Source organism: Sylvia atricapilla, chromosome W (assembly GCF_009819655.1).
Source record: "Sylvia atricapilla isolate bSylAtr1 chromosome W, bSylAtr1.pri, whole genome shotgun sequence".
In the NCBI taxonomy this organism is placed as follows: domain Eukaryota; kingdom Metazoa; phylum Chordata; class Aves; order Passeriformes; family Sylviidae; genus Sylvia; species Sylvia atricapilla.
Genome location: NC_089173.1, coordinates 5,848,766 through 5,864,911, shown reverse-complemented (window position 1 = coordinate 5,864,911; position 16,146 = coordinate 5,848,766). Strand labels below are relative to the sequence as shown.

General features: G+C 50.3%; 1 protein-coding gene across 1 annotated transcript in view; it reads left to right on the top strand.

The window, feature by feature from the left end:
* LOC136373336 (ectodysplasin-A-like) overlaps positions 1–4,240 on the top strand; it is a 126,575-nt gene extending 122,335 nt beyond the window's left edge. Inside the window, exons 7-8 of the mRNA XM_066338242.1 lie at positions 1,515–1,645; positions 3,019–4,240. Of these exons, the coding sequence (XP_066194339.1) occupies positions 1,515–1,645; positions 3,019–3,270 (383 nt within the window). The 3' untranslated portion in view covers positions 3,271–4,240. The remainder of the gene's footprint in view (positions 1–1,514; positions 1,646–3,018) is intronic.
* Positions 4,241–16,146: the final 11,906 nt, after the last annotated feature.

The window sequence follows — 16,146 nt, the reverse complement described above, 5'->3', positions numbered from 1 at the left end:
TCAGGGACCACATACATCCATCCTTACCCCAATCCCAGACTGGGAGGGACATGGTTCCCAAGGGTGGGGCCAGCAGGAAGGGGCTGCAGGATCCCTGTCCACGAATTCCTGCCTCACACGTGGGATGGGGAGCGCTGGCCACTGCTTCTATGGGAAGGCAGCTTTCCCTGTGAGCAGTGGCAGCTGGAATTTCTCATGGATAGGGGCTTGTGCTCGCAGCTCCCCAAAATTAAAAAGAAACCACCCATTCCCAGGAACACTGTGAGGGAAAAGATGCTGTTTGCTTATGTTCAGAAAGCAATTATCCTTTCATTACTGAGAATGCTGAGGGTTTCCAAAGGGAATGGGGAATGCCCTGTGAGTGTCCTTCCCTGCTGCTCGGGAACAATCCAGAGCTGGGAGCCAGGAATGCTGTCCAGCTGCCAGCCTGGAGAGCTCCAACTGGGAGCAGGGAGAGGAGAGGCAGATGGAGACTGGGAGGAAAAGAGTGGGATTTGATAAACTGAGGCACCTACAGAGATTGGCTCAGTTTGGGGCTTACAGCAAAGTCTGTCCCTAGGTTATCCCAGTAATCCCAGTGCCAGAGGACTGAGTGGTAGATCCATAAATCCCTGACTGTGTTGAGGGACCCCAGTTAGGGGTTACTGTGTTGTGACATGATGCAATTTCCTGCTTTGTTGTTATTCTGGCTTTTAAAAACCTTAGGAGTTGTAAATGCAAAGGTTTTGTTAAAATTATCCCAATTACAAAGTCAGGAATGGTGAAGTCAAGGAACACCAGAATTAAAATCAATCGTGTGACCCAAAGCTGGCCTTCATTTGCCTGGAGAAGAGAAAGCTCCAGGGAGCCCCTTGCAGTGCCTAAAGGGAATCCAAGAGAGTTGGAGAGGGATTTTGGATAAGGGTCTGGAGTGACAAGAAGGAATGGCTTTAGGGTGAAAGAGGGTAGCTTTAGATGGGAGATTGGGAAGAAATTCTTCCCTGTGAGGGTGGAGAGGCCCTGGCACAGGGTGCTCAGAGAAGCTGTGGTTGCCCTGTCCCTGGAAGTATCCAAGGCTTTGACAGAGCTTGGAGCAACCTGGGATAGGGGAAGATGTCCCTGCCCATGGCAAGGGGTGGAATGGGATGAGTTTTAAGGTCCCTTCCCACCCAAACCATTCCATTATGGTTCCATGATGACCATTCCCATGGACACAATACAGAATAGGGATCAAACAAGCTCAGCTGCAGGGTCAGGAGGAGGCAGGTCTGTGTCCAGCCCTGGGATGAGCAGAGCAACAACAGGCCCTGCACTGGGTTTTGAGGCTGAGAACAGAGGGTTGGAGGGAGAGGTAACCCCACAAGCCATGGTGTCCTCAGAGCTAGAGAGGAGTTCCTGTTCCCACTCCCTAGTGTGTAATCCTGGGATTCCCCCTCCGAATTCCCTGCTCTCTGTCATGTCGTGACTGTATTTGTGTTGCTCCTGTGCTTTTCCTCCTGACGGGTACTGAGTGACTGCCATTTTCTCATACTGAGATCTTTCAGGTGGAGTCCTCAATGACTGGTCTCGCATCACTCTGAACCCCAAGGTGTTTAAGCTGCAAGCCCGCAGTGGGGAGCTGGAGGTACTAGTGGACGGCACATACTTCATCTATAGTCAGGTAGAAGTGAGTACTGTCCTAGGCTAACTCCTCCTATTCTTGTGTTCCGGTGGAAGCCTTGTATGAACCACGAGAGGGCTCCAGACAACAACCAAATGCCAACAGCTTGTGTGGATTTGTAACCGCTTCTGCTCAGGATGGATGTAGGGAGGAGTGTCACACTCGTCACTGCCAGGACACTGCCCGCCAGGGATTAGTCACTGAAAGCACACTCCACACCCACCGATCCCGGGGTTATCCCTCCAGTTATCCATGCGGTCATTCCCTAACCCTTCCAAACCTCCCTGCAGGCAGGACGCTGAGCTCAGTGCTTTAAAAGACACAAACACTGGTCATTTGTGGTTATTTTGGAGCTGTGTCACTCTGGAATCATAGGACTCCCAGCCCAGGTGGTTTAGCCAGATTCCAGCCCAGGTGACTCCATTTGCCTCCCCTTGCTCCATGTAGCTCCACCCCAGCACAGGCTCTGAGATGAAGTGGTCCACAGATGTCAGGTGTCCATGGAATTTGTGACATGTGTCCAGTTTGGATAGGGACAGAAAATATAACTCCACATGGGCCAAAGTGTAATTGTTTCCCAAGTGCTTGATGCTGATTGCTGGCCACAATGTTAGGCCACTGAAGCCTCATCATTTGTGGTCCATCAAGAAAAAAAACTGGATTCAGTGTTCAGGCAGCTCCTGCCTCCAAAAGGGCTGGATTTCCTTTCTCAGGAAGAAGCAGCTCCCTGAGACTGACTTGGACAGGTCTTCCTCCTGCAGTTCTTTGGAATCAGAGTGGGGGAGAGGGTTAATTGAGGACAAGTAGAGTCACAGGGCCTTGGAAATCAGGGAGTTCAGTCAGTAGAAATGCTGTGAAGTGATTTCCTTCCAAGCTGTGGAGGTTGGGAGAGCCTTTTCACTGTAACAGCTCATGCCTGTGCAAGCACCGAGTCCAGTTACCCAGGAGGCAGCTCCCAGTCCACCTTAGGGCAGTTCTGATGTCACCACTAAAGGAGGCTCCTGGCAGCAGGAAGCAGGACTGGCCAGGTAAGTGCAAGAGGCCGTCAGTCGAATGTGTGTGTCTGTGTGGGATGAGAAGCTGTTGTAGCACACAGGGGTCCTGCATGGCTCTGTGCAGGTGTGTCACTTCCCTGGAATAAGCAGGATGGTAGCTCAGCCTTAGGCACATGGATTCAGGGGTTTTTGCATGCTTGGGTCAGTCTGAAGTGAAATAAAAGAGGTTCCTAGTTGGTTTGGGGCTCTCCCTGCCTGGCACAAATCACCTGTGAGTGCAGGTGTTGGGGCCAGGAGGGGCTGCACATACCCCCAGGATGCTGCACTTGCTCCCCACACTCTGACCCCCTCCCTGACACCTTTCTTTTCCCTGCTTCACATCAGGTCTACTACATCAACTTCACTGATTTTGCCAGCTATGAGGTGGTGGTGGACGAGAAGCCCTTTCTGCAATGCACTCGGAGCATTGAGACTGGCAAGACCAACTTCAACACCTGCTACACGGCCGGGGTGTGCCTGCTCAAGGCCAGGCAGAAGATCGCTGTGAAGATGGTCCACGCTGACATCTCCATCAACATGAGCAAGCACACGACTTTCTTTGGGGCCATCCGCCTGGGAGATGCACCTGCATCTTAGAGAGGAACTTGGTGTGGCCAAGGACACCCACAGAACTGCACAGTGCTGCTGTTCATAAAAGCCTATCAGTATTTCAGGGGTTCTGTAATCTGGCCATAAAGGAAAACTGATTTAGAGCTATTTATTCCTATATGTGAATATGCAGAAAGCACAACTGTCCTCTGTGACTCGCAGGGAGACTCAGATCAAACCAAAAAGCTGGTGAGGAGGAAAGGCTGTTGGATGTGCCTTGTCTCAGTATTTCAAGTATTACTGCACTGATACTCTGCTCTGTGACCTTCACACAAGACTTGGTGGGAGAGCTGGTGGCTCTGCCCAGATGTTGCACTGGCAAGAGCATCCCAGGTGGGAGCGGGAGGACATGGACTCCTGTCCCAAAATCCCAGCCAGGCTCCTGCTTGTGCACACTAACGACAGCCAGGAAGGGGATTCTGGCTTCCTGCCTTCCCATGGGGAGCTGAAAGGGCTGGGGCAAGAGGGGAGGTGGATGAGACAAGGGTCAGTGATGTTTACATTCATCCTCAGGAGGAGGAAAAGTGCCTCGACCTAGAGCTTGGAAGCAAAAGCAGGAGTGCAAAAGGAAGAGAAATAACTAGAGCAGGCTTAGCAGATAGGAAACTGCTTCCACATTCCAGAAACCACCAAATCCCAAAGAAAACACCGATTCCCTGGTCCAGGCCTCTGCTCCTTTCAGCTCCTGCCCTTACCTCAGAGGTAACCTTGCCCCAACAGGGACTGCCTTCAAATACTGCTGCTGTTACAGCAAGTTGAATTGGGATGGGGGTATTTTGGTTTTGTTTTGGTTTGGGTTTTTTTGGGGGGAGGGTTTGTTTTGTTCTTTTTAATTAATATTTTGCAAACCAGAACATATTTCTACAGGCTTCACCGAGCCACGTAAAACAGCCACAATTACTTGTGACAACACTCAGAAGAAGTTTGTTATGTTTAAGAATAAAATATTCAAACAGGATTTTTTTCTGTTTTAATAGCAACTGTCCTGCTTTTAGATGTGGTTTTTAGCCTTCCTCCCCCCACCCCTTTCCTTTTGGCACCCTCCTACCTAAAATAAGTGGTGATGGAGACTTTAGCAAAGGAAAAAAAATGTGATTTTAAAATCCAGTCCAGCATAAAGTCACCACTTTTTCTTTTCTCTGAGCCCTGCTGAGTCTAGTCATAACTCGATTTCTGGTGACTGATAGAGGAGCTGGGACACTACTGTTTCTTTTGGCTTCTTGAGCAACTCTGTCCTGTTACCTCCCCTCAGCTGGGGAGACCTAAAGCCATAAGATGCTCTGGAGCTGAGGCACAGGCACAAATTGCTCTGTTGTCTCAGCCCTTGGCTCACACTTGCTTGGCTTGGTGGTGCCTCACAGTGCCGGGGTGAGGAGGGGGTTTCTGTGGGACCCTGCCCACCTCTCTGCTGCCTTTCCTTGCTGTGGATGCTGGGAGGAATTCTGCCCTGTTCTTACCCACTGGGATAGTGGGAATGGGAGAAGTGGGGGTCTGTGTTGTCCCTGGCTGGCATAAGATGTCCCACCCTCAGTGCCAGGACCCCCAAGGTGACGGTGGCAGAGACAGGTGGTCCCAGCACGAGGTAAGTGCTGCCCAAGTCATGGTCCTGGATGGATTTGGCACCCTCTGAGCACCCCCTAAAGCCAAGGATGATCCAGGGGCTCAGACCTCAGCTCAGGAAGGCAGCAGGAGGAGGTGTTGAGTGGGATTGTCACTGTGTGGTGATGTTCATCTCTCCCTTTGAGTGACCTGTCCAGCTTTCCAGGGCACAGTGGGAGCACCTGAAGGGCTGGGCCAGCTCCAGTAAGTATAAAACTGAGGCTGCAGTGAAACCTTTAACATTTCACATCCATTTGGTTCTACCTTGGAAGTCCCCAGATGGGCCCAGTCACCTCCACTCACCTGGTGGGTTTGAGCTGTGGGAACAAAAGGGCTTGGAAGTTACTTAAAATCCCAATTGCCTAATTTTTTATTTTTATTTTTTAATTTTTTTTTCTTTCAAGCTTATCATGGTTTTACTAGGAAGCAAAAAGGGAATTTTTGGTGTAAAATATATCAGGGCTTCAGTTTCCTCTCCTTTGCTGGGCATACAGCTCCAGGACCCCCGGTGACTTTGGTGGCCCCCACATTTCCACCCCTGCCTCAGTTTCCCTCTGATGCAAAGCTCTGTGCCCTGTCACAGCAAGTGGCTATGGCAGGGGAGCCTGTCACTGTGTGTCAACATCCTGCAGGACCTTGGGGACAGGAGGAAACCTAGCCTCCAGCTCCAGGGCTGCTGTTTGCTGAATCTCCTGCTCCCACACACCCCTGTCCCCTTGGAGCTCCTGTTCCCGTGTCCCTCTCAGGTCACAAAAGTCCCCGTGCCACAGCTACCACAACCCTTGTCCTTTTCCATCCCAGTGCTTCCCGGCTCCATCCCCAGTGCTGTCCCCAGCTGATGTCCCTGGGGAGCCAAGGCCAGCTGGGCTCTGGAGTGTCCCAGGAGCTGCTGTGCTCACCTGAGGCTTCTCTGCAGCACTGTCCCCTGTCCTTGGGTGACACCTGAGGTCCCTGGGGCAGGGACCTGCTTTTGCAGTGTCCACAGGTGAGTTCAGACTGTTTCTGGGGCAGGGATTTGCTTTTCCAGTGCCTGCCAAGTGCTGGGACAGCAGGTGGGCGAACTCAGCACATCCCCGGTGCTGTGCCAGCCCCCTGCTCCAGCACTCGGTGACATTGCAGGGACACTTCAGGGCCCAACGTGCCTTCACTGGGTGTTTCTGCTGTATTTTTGTGGCCTCTGCTCCTCGTTTAACCCCTTCCCAGTCTGTGCTTCCCACTCGTGTCACCAGGAGATGTCCTGGCTTTGTGCTGCCACTCCCACATTAAACTCGGAGCTGAGGACGGGTGGGGACACTGGAGACAGGAGGGGACACCACGTACCACCGGGTGCTCAGGGACACCATGTGCTGCCAGCACTCGGTGCTAGACGCTGCCTCGGGCATCCTGAGTGTCCTCAGCCATGTTTATCCAGTGTTGTGTCCCCGCGGAGCAGCAGCTGGCGGGGATTGACCCCTTCAGGGCAGTGGCACTTGGTGACAGTGGCTGCTGATCCTGAAGTTTCTATGAGGATTGAAACATCTGCTGGAAAATGCACTAAAAATAAGAGGGGGAGAATCCTGGGGCTGGTTTTACCCCACAGAAAAAGTTCCCAAATAACTGGACTTGATCTCAGAGAATTTTTCCAACCCTAAGGATTCTGTAAAGCCCAGGGTAAGAGGGGAAGAAGAACTTCCCAGGCTAAGGAGAGGCTATGAAGGTGTGGAAAATGAAGCAGGGAAATGGTGTTGGGTTATCACCATTAATGATGTCTGTGCGTTTTCCTGACTTAAAGAAAAATGAGATTCCAGATTGTGGTCTCATGGATTTGCCAAGGATTGAGTCTGAGGGCAGTGTCCCCTTCTTCCAGCCACAGGAACAGTTTGGCCAGGAGCAGGACATGGGGTGAGCCTGTGCTGGCCCAGGGGACAACGAGGTGGCACCAAACCATATTTGTATGCCCAGAACCAGCACGAGGCCAAGAGAAAACCGGGATCTGTCCTGAGTTCTGCATTGCTCCTCATCCAGAGCTTCCCGTGCTTTAGGGGAAATGGTTTTTCTATCCCAGGCATGTCTTGGCATTTCCAGTATTTTCTTGAGCCAAAAGGAGGGCAAAAGGTCTGTAGAATATTAAATTTTGAACAAATAAAGCAGCGATGCCAAAAATGTTGCATTTTCATGTCAGGCTGGAAGGCAGCAGGAGTGTAAATTTTGGTCTGACAAAAAAAGCAGCAGTGATTAAAATGCTATGACCATTGATAAATTTTCTAGAGAACTAGTTGAGAAATCCAGCAAAACTCATTCTTTCCAGTGGAAAGCCTTCACATTTTCCTGGATCTACATTTTCAAAGAAGAATAGATTTTTATCAAAAATTTCCACCGAACTGTTTCACTGAATCAGGTGGAAATTACCTTCCCTCAACTCATTTCAATTACAGCAGTTTTGCTTTTCCCTTTTTTCTTCTTTTTTTGCCTTTTCCCTCTCCTTTTTTCTTTTTCTCATGATCCAGAGTTTCATCTACTGCAGGAGCTGAAGGATATCCTGGGAAGTGCCTGGCAGATCTCTCTCCTCAGGCCACCCCAACTGGGCAGAGCAAGGAGAGGAGAGCTTTCTCCTCCTGTGTTCAGACAGAGCCTAAATTAACCTAAATCTCCCCAATCCTGATAAGATAAGGAAGATAATGACTCCTTTTACCCAGCTGAAGGTAAACCCCTTCCAGAGGGATGGTGGAGGTACCATTTCTTTTATTTTCCCTGATATTGCTGCAGTGTCCATTCCTGAATCCTTTTGATCTCATCGAGGCCCATTCTCGTGCTGTGTCCTGGCTGTCTGGGATGTGCTCCTGGTCAATGTGGCGCTTTATCTGTGGCTTTGGGATGGGACAAGAGGCTGGTGGCACCTCCAGGACACCGCCCTGTGTCCCTCCCATTCGTACGGCTGCTTCCCATTATCCCTCCCTGGCACAGCTGCTCCGTGACTGGCACAGCTTCCCTGACAGCTCTTCCCAGCCCGGGGAGGGGGAGGCCGGACATGTTGTTCATGCCACTTTTTCTCCTCTCCAGGGGCTCTGGCCGGGCTGGGAGCTCCATCCCGAGGTGCCTCAGGGTGTGGCAGATGTGGAACGTGTCGCCCCGGGTCCCCCCTGCCTTGCAGAGCCCTGCGCTGCCTCTGCAGTGTCACCTCCCTGAGCTGGGGGGGACAGATGCTGCCACATGTTCTGCAGCTGGATCCTCCTTCCCAGCTGTGCCTGGGCTGCCTGCACGGGGACCCTGCCGTGTGCACAGGCAGCTCTGTCACAGGAAAGTGTCACCTCGTGTTGTGTCCTCACAGCAGATGCAGATCCGCTGTCCCTGCTCCCAGATTTGGGATGCTGTGGGGACAGGTGACACTGGGAGATGGCTCGGCAGGATCAGGTCCCTGCCACTCCTAGCCTGTTCTCAGTACCTGTCCCATGCTCTCTGGAAAGAGGAAGGGGATGGTTTCCCTGAAGGAAAGCTGAACTCTGTGTCAGGAAGGCCTTCTGCCACCTAGGGTGACCATCCCACTGTCCCCAGCCTCTAGAGGGGACGGAATGCTCCCAGTGTCCACCAGCAGCAGGAATCTCATCCCGGGCCCTTGGGCTGTGGCAGGAGCTTGAACGTCAGGGCCTGAGGAGACACTTTGGTGGCAGGGGAACCACTGGAAGGTCCCTGGATCTGCCCCTCCTGAGCCTGGGAGTCACAGACTGTGGTGGTGTGGTTTTGGTTTTATCAGTTTTATGTATGTATTTGTTCCTTGCTTTTATACTGTTTTTTATAAGTTGAAATGGTTTGTTCCATGGTACCCCATGTTAACCTCTTCATGGTTTCCTCTGTTATAGTTGTGTGTCAGTTGAAGTCAGAGAGCCCTTAAAATATATTGGGAAGCCTGGAAGCAGAGTGTTCTGGGTTGACACTGTCCCCTATCCCATATCTTGGACTACATTGTTGTGTCTGACAGCTGCCCCCTCCCTCTTTGGCGGGGCCTGCTGCTTTTGCTGCTGGCTCGCTCTCTAGCTCGGCTGCGCACTTGCTGCTTCTGCTTCTCTCTCTCTGCCTGCCTGCTGCCTGCCCCTGCTGCTGGCTTTTGCCACTTCTGTTTGTTTTTCTTTTCTTTCCTTCCTTTTCTTTTCCCTTCCCCCCCCCCCCCCCCCCCCCCCCCGCTGAAGATTTTGGACCGGCTCCGGACCTGACCTGACCTGAGAAGTCAGAGAATTTCCGGGGCCCACGGAAAGAAGCGCTGCACCCTCCCCTCACAGAAAGTACTGTTTTCCTTCCTTTGGTGTTGGGGAGTGTTCTTTTTCATTTGTCAATAAACCGTTTTTTTCCACTAATCCTCCAAGGCATTTTCCTTCCCGAACCCAGGGCTGGGGGGGGAAGGGGTGGTGGAGGTTCGTTTTTAGGGGACTCCTTTTAGAGGTTCTCCCCTAATTTATTCCAAGCCAGGACATTTCTTGGTGCGTTGGCCGGGAAAGGGCCAGAGAAAGTGGAAAAACCCTTAATAGTAATATTAGTGGTTCTAATTGTTTTGTGGGTGTATTGAGATGGGTTTTTCTGGATTCATAATGTCATTCAGGGTGAAAGCCTGCCAATATTTCTGGTCCCCAGGGGTTTTTGAGGTCTTAATACCTTTGTGGTACCTAGGGTTATTTCCTTACCTAGAAATAGCTCTGGTATTGCTCCTAATACATAGTTCTTGGGGCCGTGGGGCTCTAACCAGAATATTCATTGGGCTGAGCTTGCTTGTGATGCTTTATAGGAGGGCTGTTAAGATGCTTGAATCTATTTGTTGTGGTTTGAAAACAAACCAAGTGAGAGGCTCTAAGTCAGAAAATACAATTTAATGAGAAGAAAAGGAAAAAATAAAATAAAATCAACAATACAAAAAGAAAAACCACTGACAGAGTCAGAATACCAGCTGATCAGGGTGATGGAAGCAGTCCAGACGAGGTGGTCTTCCTGAAGAAGTGATCTCATAGAAAGGTCTGGTAGCTCCGGTTGTCTGGGAATCCCGTGGGTGAGGCTCCTTCTACTGTTCCAAGTCCAAGCTTATATCCAGGTGAGAATGCTTGGCTCCTCCCCTTGGGCGGAGCATCTCACAATGGGATGATGAGTCATCCAGGAGGTCCTTGATGGCCCATTAAAGAGAGATAACTCCCGGAGGGAGTTATCTATGAGTTATGCACAAGGCATTGATGGGCCATTAACTGAAGATGGTGATAGAATACATCCTAAACTACAACCCAGGACAGTGTTCCAGGAGTGTATAGTTCGTTGTTATGGTGGTGCATTCAGTTTGCTAGGGGAGAAGCAGGGGGAGAGTTTTTTCAGCCTCTGTCTTCCCTCTTCTCCTTTGAATTGTTTACATCTCTATTAGAAAATGTTCAGTTTCCCCTGAGTGTTAAAGAGACCATCTTTCTGGCATTTAATCTAGTAAGTTTTCTCTATACTGTCTGCAGTTTATATAAAATGAAAGCTGAGATTTCTAAAGGGGCTAATGAGACTCCTGATTTAGGGGTAAAGCCCACAAAGAGAAATCTTGAGTGGAGTGGGAAATGGGAAGATATAGGCCAAATTTTAAAGGAATTTTCTGATCCTATAGTCTGGGACTTCCCATCTGAACAAATTCAGAACCCAGCTGAGGTGGCAAAGTATTTGAAGGAGAAGTGCCGTGGTAATACTAAGGAGAAAAGGATTATTGCAGTGAGCTGGGCCCTGGCATATGTTTATCGTACTCTGCTAGATACTGAAGGGCAGCAGATAGAAGAAAGGGAACAGGGAGATAAGCTAGTTACCACCCCAGTCACTCAGGCTGCAGCAAATATCCCGAGCTCCAGGCCAACAGCTAAACCAGACAGGGAGTCTAAGACACTGGCAGTTGCCCAGGCAAAGAGAGCACGAAAGACTGATTGACCTGTGGAGGATGATACAGGTGAAGGACCCTCAAGGCCTCCCGAGGACACCCAATCAGAAGCTGGACAAACATATAAAATCAGAAGCCGAACCACCTGACACCCGATCAGAAGCCGGACCAACTGGCCTAAGATCAAATGCCCAACCAGCTTGCACAAGATCAGAGACACTATTGATTCCTTTTCGCTGAAGGGCCTTCGAGGCTTAAGAAAGGATTACACTCAACAATCAGATGAGTCTATAATTAGTTGGTTAGTCTGTCTTTGGGATGCTGCAGGCGAGGCTACAATTCTGGACGGGACTGAAGCAAGGCATTTGGGCTCCCTGTCACATGATCCAGTTATTGACCAAGGAATGATGAGGGTGGCTACCCCTTGCAGTCTCTGGGAACGAGTCCTGGGAAGTGTGGCACAAAGATACCTGTGTGCAGACGATCTCTACATGCAGCAGACCCAGTGGAAGACCATAGAACAAGGGATTCAACGCTTGAGAGAAATGGCAGTGGCAGAGATCATCTTCTCAGATGGCTTAAACATTAAGAACCCAGACTTGGTACCATGTACACCCGTGATGTGGCAAAAACTTGTACGACTTGGACCATCTGAATATGCTTTTGCTCTAGCAATAATGAAGCGGGAGGAGACATACAAAACCGTGCTCGATATGGCAAAAAAGCTTCGAGCATATGCTGATCCTGTACATGGCCCAACTCATGCCAGGATTGCAGCTGTGGAAACACGACTGCAGAAATTGGAAGATAAATTAGAGGAAAATCATAAAAAGCTCAGGGAAGAGATTAAGGAGGACTTCCTCCAAATTTCACCTGTGCAAATTAGAGGCCCTGGTATTCAAGGCAGGCGCACCTTTGATGGGGAGAGAAGGCACACCCCGTTAGCTGAGTTGTGGTTCTTCCTGCATGAAGCTGGGGAAGACATGAGGAGATGGGATGGAAAACCCACTGCTGCTCTGGCACAACGGGTAACTAAATTGAAAGAAGGTAGGATTCAAAGAGGAAGTCCTACTAAACAGAGAGCAGCTCCAGTTGTCTGCAACCAGGACGTTAAGTATAGTGACGATGATGACATGTCCGATCCCCTAGAAGGAACCTCTAGGACATATGCCCAGGGAAAGAAGGATAATCATGCTTAGAGGGGCCCTGCCTCTAGCCAGGTAGAAGTTAGGGAAAATCGTGTTTTTTGGACTGTGTGGATTCGATGGCCTGGCACATCAGAGCCACAAAAACATGAAGCTTTGGTTGATACTGGGTCACAGTGTACTCTAATGCCATCGGGACATGTGGGGGCAGAACCGATTTCTATTGCTGGGGTGACAGAGGGATCACAAGAATTGACTTTGTTGGAAGCTGAGGTGAGCCTGACTGGGAAAGAGTGGCAGAAACATCCAATTGTGACTGGCCCAGAGGCCCCATGTATTCTGGGCATAGACTTCCTCAGGAATGGCTACTACAAAGACCCTAAGAGACTCAGATGGGCATTTGAGATAGCTGCTGTGGACGTAGAGGGTATTAAGCAATTGAATACCTTGCCTGGACTTTCAGAGAACCCATCTGCAGTAGGACTTCTGAAGGTAAAGGAACAACGAGTACCTGTTGCCGCCTCGACAGTGCACCGCCGGCAGTATCGGACAAATCGAGATGCCGTGATCTCTATCCACAAGATGATCTGTGAGCTGGAGAGCCAAGGGGTGGTCAGAAAAACCCACTCACCCTTCAACAGCCCCATCTGGCCTGTGCACAAGTCTGACGGAGAATGGAGACTGACTGTGGACTATCGTGGCTTGAATGAAGTGACTCCACCGCTGAGCGCTGCTGTGCCGGACATGCTGGAACTCCAGTACGAGCTGGAGTCCAAGGCAGCAAGGTGGTATGCCACTATTGACATTGCTAATGCATTTTTCTCCATTCCTTTGGCTGCAGAATGCAGGCCTCAGTTTGCTTTCACGTGGAGGAGCGTGCAGTACACCTGGAACCGCCTGCCCCAGGGGTGGAAACACAGTCCCGCCATCTGCCGTGGACTGATCCAGGCTGCACTGGAGAAGGGTGAGGCTCCAGAACATCTGCAGTACATCGATGACATCATTGTGTGGGGGAACACTGCAGCTGAAGTGTTTGAAAAAGGAGAGAAGATTATCTAGATTCTCCTGGAAGCTGGCTTTGCCATCAAGAAGAGCAAAGTCAAGGGACCTGCTCGAGAAATCCAGTTCCTGGGAATTAAGTGGGAAGATGGACGGCGTCAGATTCCCACTGATGTCATCAACAAGATCACAGCGATATCTCCACCAACCAACAAGAAGGAAACACAAGCTTTCCTAGGTGCCATAGGCTTTTGAAGAATGCACATTCCAGAGTACAGCCAGATTGTGAGCCCTCTCTACCTGGTAACTTGCAAGAAAAACACTTTCCAGTGGGGCCCTGAGCAGCAACACGCCTTTACCCAGATCAAACAGGAGTTTGCTCATGCGGTAGCCCTTGGCCCAGTCAGGACGGGACCGGACGTAAAGAACGTGCTCTATTCTGCAGCCAGCAGCCACGGTCTGTCCTGGAGCCTTTGGCAGAAGGTGCCTGGGGAGACTCGAGGCTGACCACTGGGATTCTGGAGCTGAAGTTACCGAGGGTCTGAAGCCAGCTATACTCCAGCAGAAAAGGAAATTCTAGCAGCCTATGAAGGGGTTCGGGCTGCCTCAGAGGTTATAGGTATGGAAGCACAACTCCTCCTGGTACCCCGACTACCGGTGCTAGGGTGGATGTTTAGAGGAAAGGTTCCCTCCACCCACCATGCCACCAGTGCTACCTGGAGCAAGTGGATTGCCCTCATTATACAACGCGCCTGAGTTGGGAAATCGAATCGCCCTGGAATTTTGGAAGTAATTACAAACTGTCCCGAAGGTGAAAGTTGCAGTGTTGCAGATGAAGAACAAGAACCAGTGACCCGGGTTGAAGAAGCTTCGCCATACAACCAGCTGCCGGCAGAGGAAATATGTTACGCTTTATTCACCGATGGTTCCTGCCGCGTCATAGGGATGAGTTGGAGGTGGAAAGCAGCTGTATGGAGCCCCACACGACAGGTCTTAGGGGTCGCTGAACGAGAGGGTGGATCCAGTCAATTTGCTGAACTCAAAGCCATTCAACTGGCCCTAGATATTGCAAAGAGAGAGAAGTGGCCCAGGCTCTATCTGTACACTGATTCTTGGATGGTAGCCAACGTTCTGTGGGGATGGCTGAAGAAATGGAAAGAGGCGAACTGGCAGCGTAGATGAAAACCAATTTGGGCTGCTGAAGAGTGGAAAGATATCGCTGCCCGGTTAGAAAACCTAGCTGTGAAGATTCTCCATGTAGATGCCCATGTCCCCAAGAGTAGAGCTAATGAGGAGCAGCAAAATAATCAGCGGGTAGATCAAGCTGCAAAGATAGGAGAGTTGAAGATAGACCTTGACTGGGAGCACAAGGGAGAGTTATTCCTAGCACGATGGGCCCATGATGCCTCAGGTCACCAAGGTAGAGATGCCACCTATAAGTGGGCACGAGACCGAGGGGTGGATTTAACCATGGACAGTATTTCTCAAGTTATCAGTGACTGTGAGACGTGCGCTGCCATTAAGCAAGCCAAGCAGATGAAGCCTCTCTGGTATGGAGCGCGGTGGTCTAAGTACAAGTATGGGGAGGCCTGGCAGATTGATTATATCACACTGCCTCAAACCCGCCAAGGCAAGCGTCATGTGCTGACCATGGTAGAAGCCACCGCGGGATGGTTGGAAACCTATCCTGTGTCTCATGCTACAGCCCGCAACACCATCCTGGGCCTTGAAAAGCAGGTCCTTTGGAGGCACGGCACTCCCAAGAGAATTGAGTCAGACAATGGGACTCATTTCAAAAATAATCTTATTAAAACCTGGGCTAGGGAACATGGTATTGAATGGGTATATTATATCCCCTACCATGCACCAGCCGCAGGTAAAGTGGAGAGGTACAATGGGTTGTTAAAAACCACCCTGAAAGCATTGGGTGGAGGGTCCTTAAAAAACTGGGAGCAGCATTTAGCAAAAGCCACCTGGTTAGTTAACACTCGAGGTTCCACCAACCGAGTGGGTCCTGCTCAGTCCCAGCACTTTAATATAGTAGATGGAGATAAAGTCCCAGTGGCCCATGTTAGAGGTTTGCTGGGAAAGACAGTATGGATCAACCCTGCCTCGCGTACAGGCAAACCCATCCGTGGAATTGTCAATTGTCTCTGCTCATGGACCGGGTTGTACATGGTGGATAATGCAGAAAGATGGAACAATGCGATGTGTACCTCAGGGAGATCTGAATGTGGGCTAAGATTGATATGTGCTGAATGTTACTACCATTGCCTGTGCATTAGATCAGTCAGACATGAAACGGTAGGAAACGTATAAGTGTCAAAGGTCTGAGCAAGTAAGACGGACAGAAATGTGTAAATGTTAAAGGTCTGAGTAAGTGAGATGAAAGTTTTAATTGTGTGTCCACAATATGGGATAAGGGGTGGAATGTTCTGGGTTGACACTGTCCCCTATCCCATATCTTGGACTACATTGTTGTGTCTGGAAGCTGCCCCTCCCTCTTTGGCGGGGCCTGCTGCTTTTGCTGCTGGCTCGCTCTCTCTCGCTCTCTGGCTCGGCTGCGCACTTGCTGCTTCTGCTTCTCTCTCTCTGCCTGCCTGCTGCCTGCCCCTGCTGCTGGCTTTTGCCACTTCTGTTTGTTTTTCTTTTCTTTCCTTCCTTTTCTTTTCCCTTCCCCCCCCCCCCCCGCTGAAGATTTTGGACCGGCTCCGGACCTGACCTGACCTGAGAAGTCAGAGAATTTCCGGGGCCCACGGAAAGAAGCGCTGCACCCTCCCCTCACAGAAAGTACTGTTTTCCTTCCTTTGGTGTTGGGGAGTGTTCTTTTTCATTTGTCAATAAACCGTTTTTTTCCACTAATCCTCCAAGGCATTTTCCTTCCCGAACCCAGGGCTGGGGGGGGAAGGGGTGGTGGAGGTTCGTTTTTAGGGGACTCCTTTTAGAGGTTCTCCCCTAATTTATTCCAAGCCAGGACACAGAGCAACGTAGGTCAAGCCAATATGGTTAGCATAATGTTCTCCGTTTAGACTCTCTCAAATGGTGGGTTAAATGCACTCCAGCATAGTTTACAATTACAAGTCATAAAAAGAATGCAAACAAACATTATTTTTCTTATTCTTAAGGTGGCTGAAATGTTCATGCCACAAAAACTAGACCTATCAGCGCCTACAAACCCACTATCCCATGTGCACACCTTAACATAATTTCTAGCTGCGCCACAGGCCCTACAGGCCTAAGACTGAGGCCCAGTCTGGGATAGCT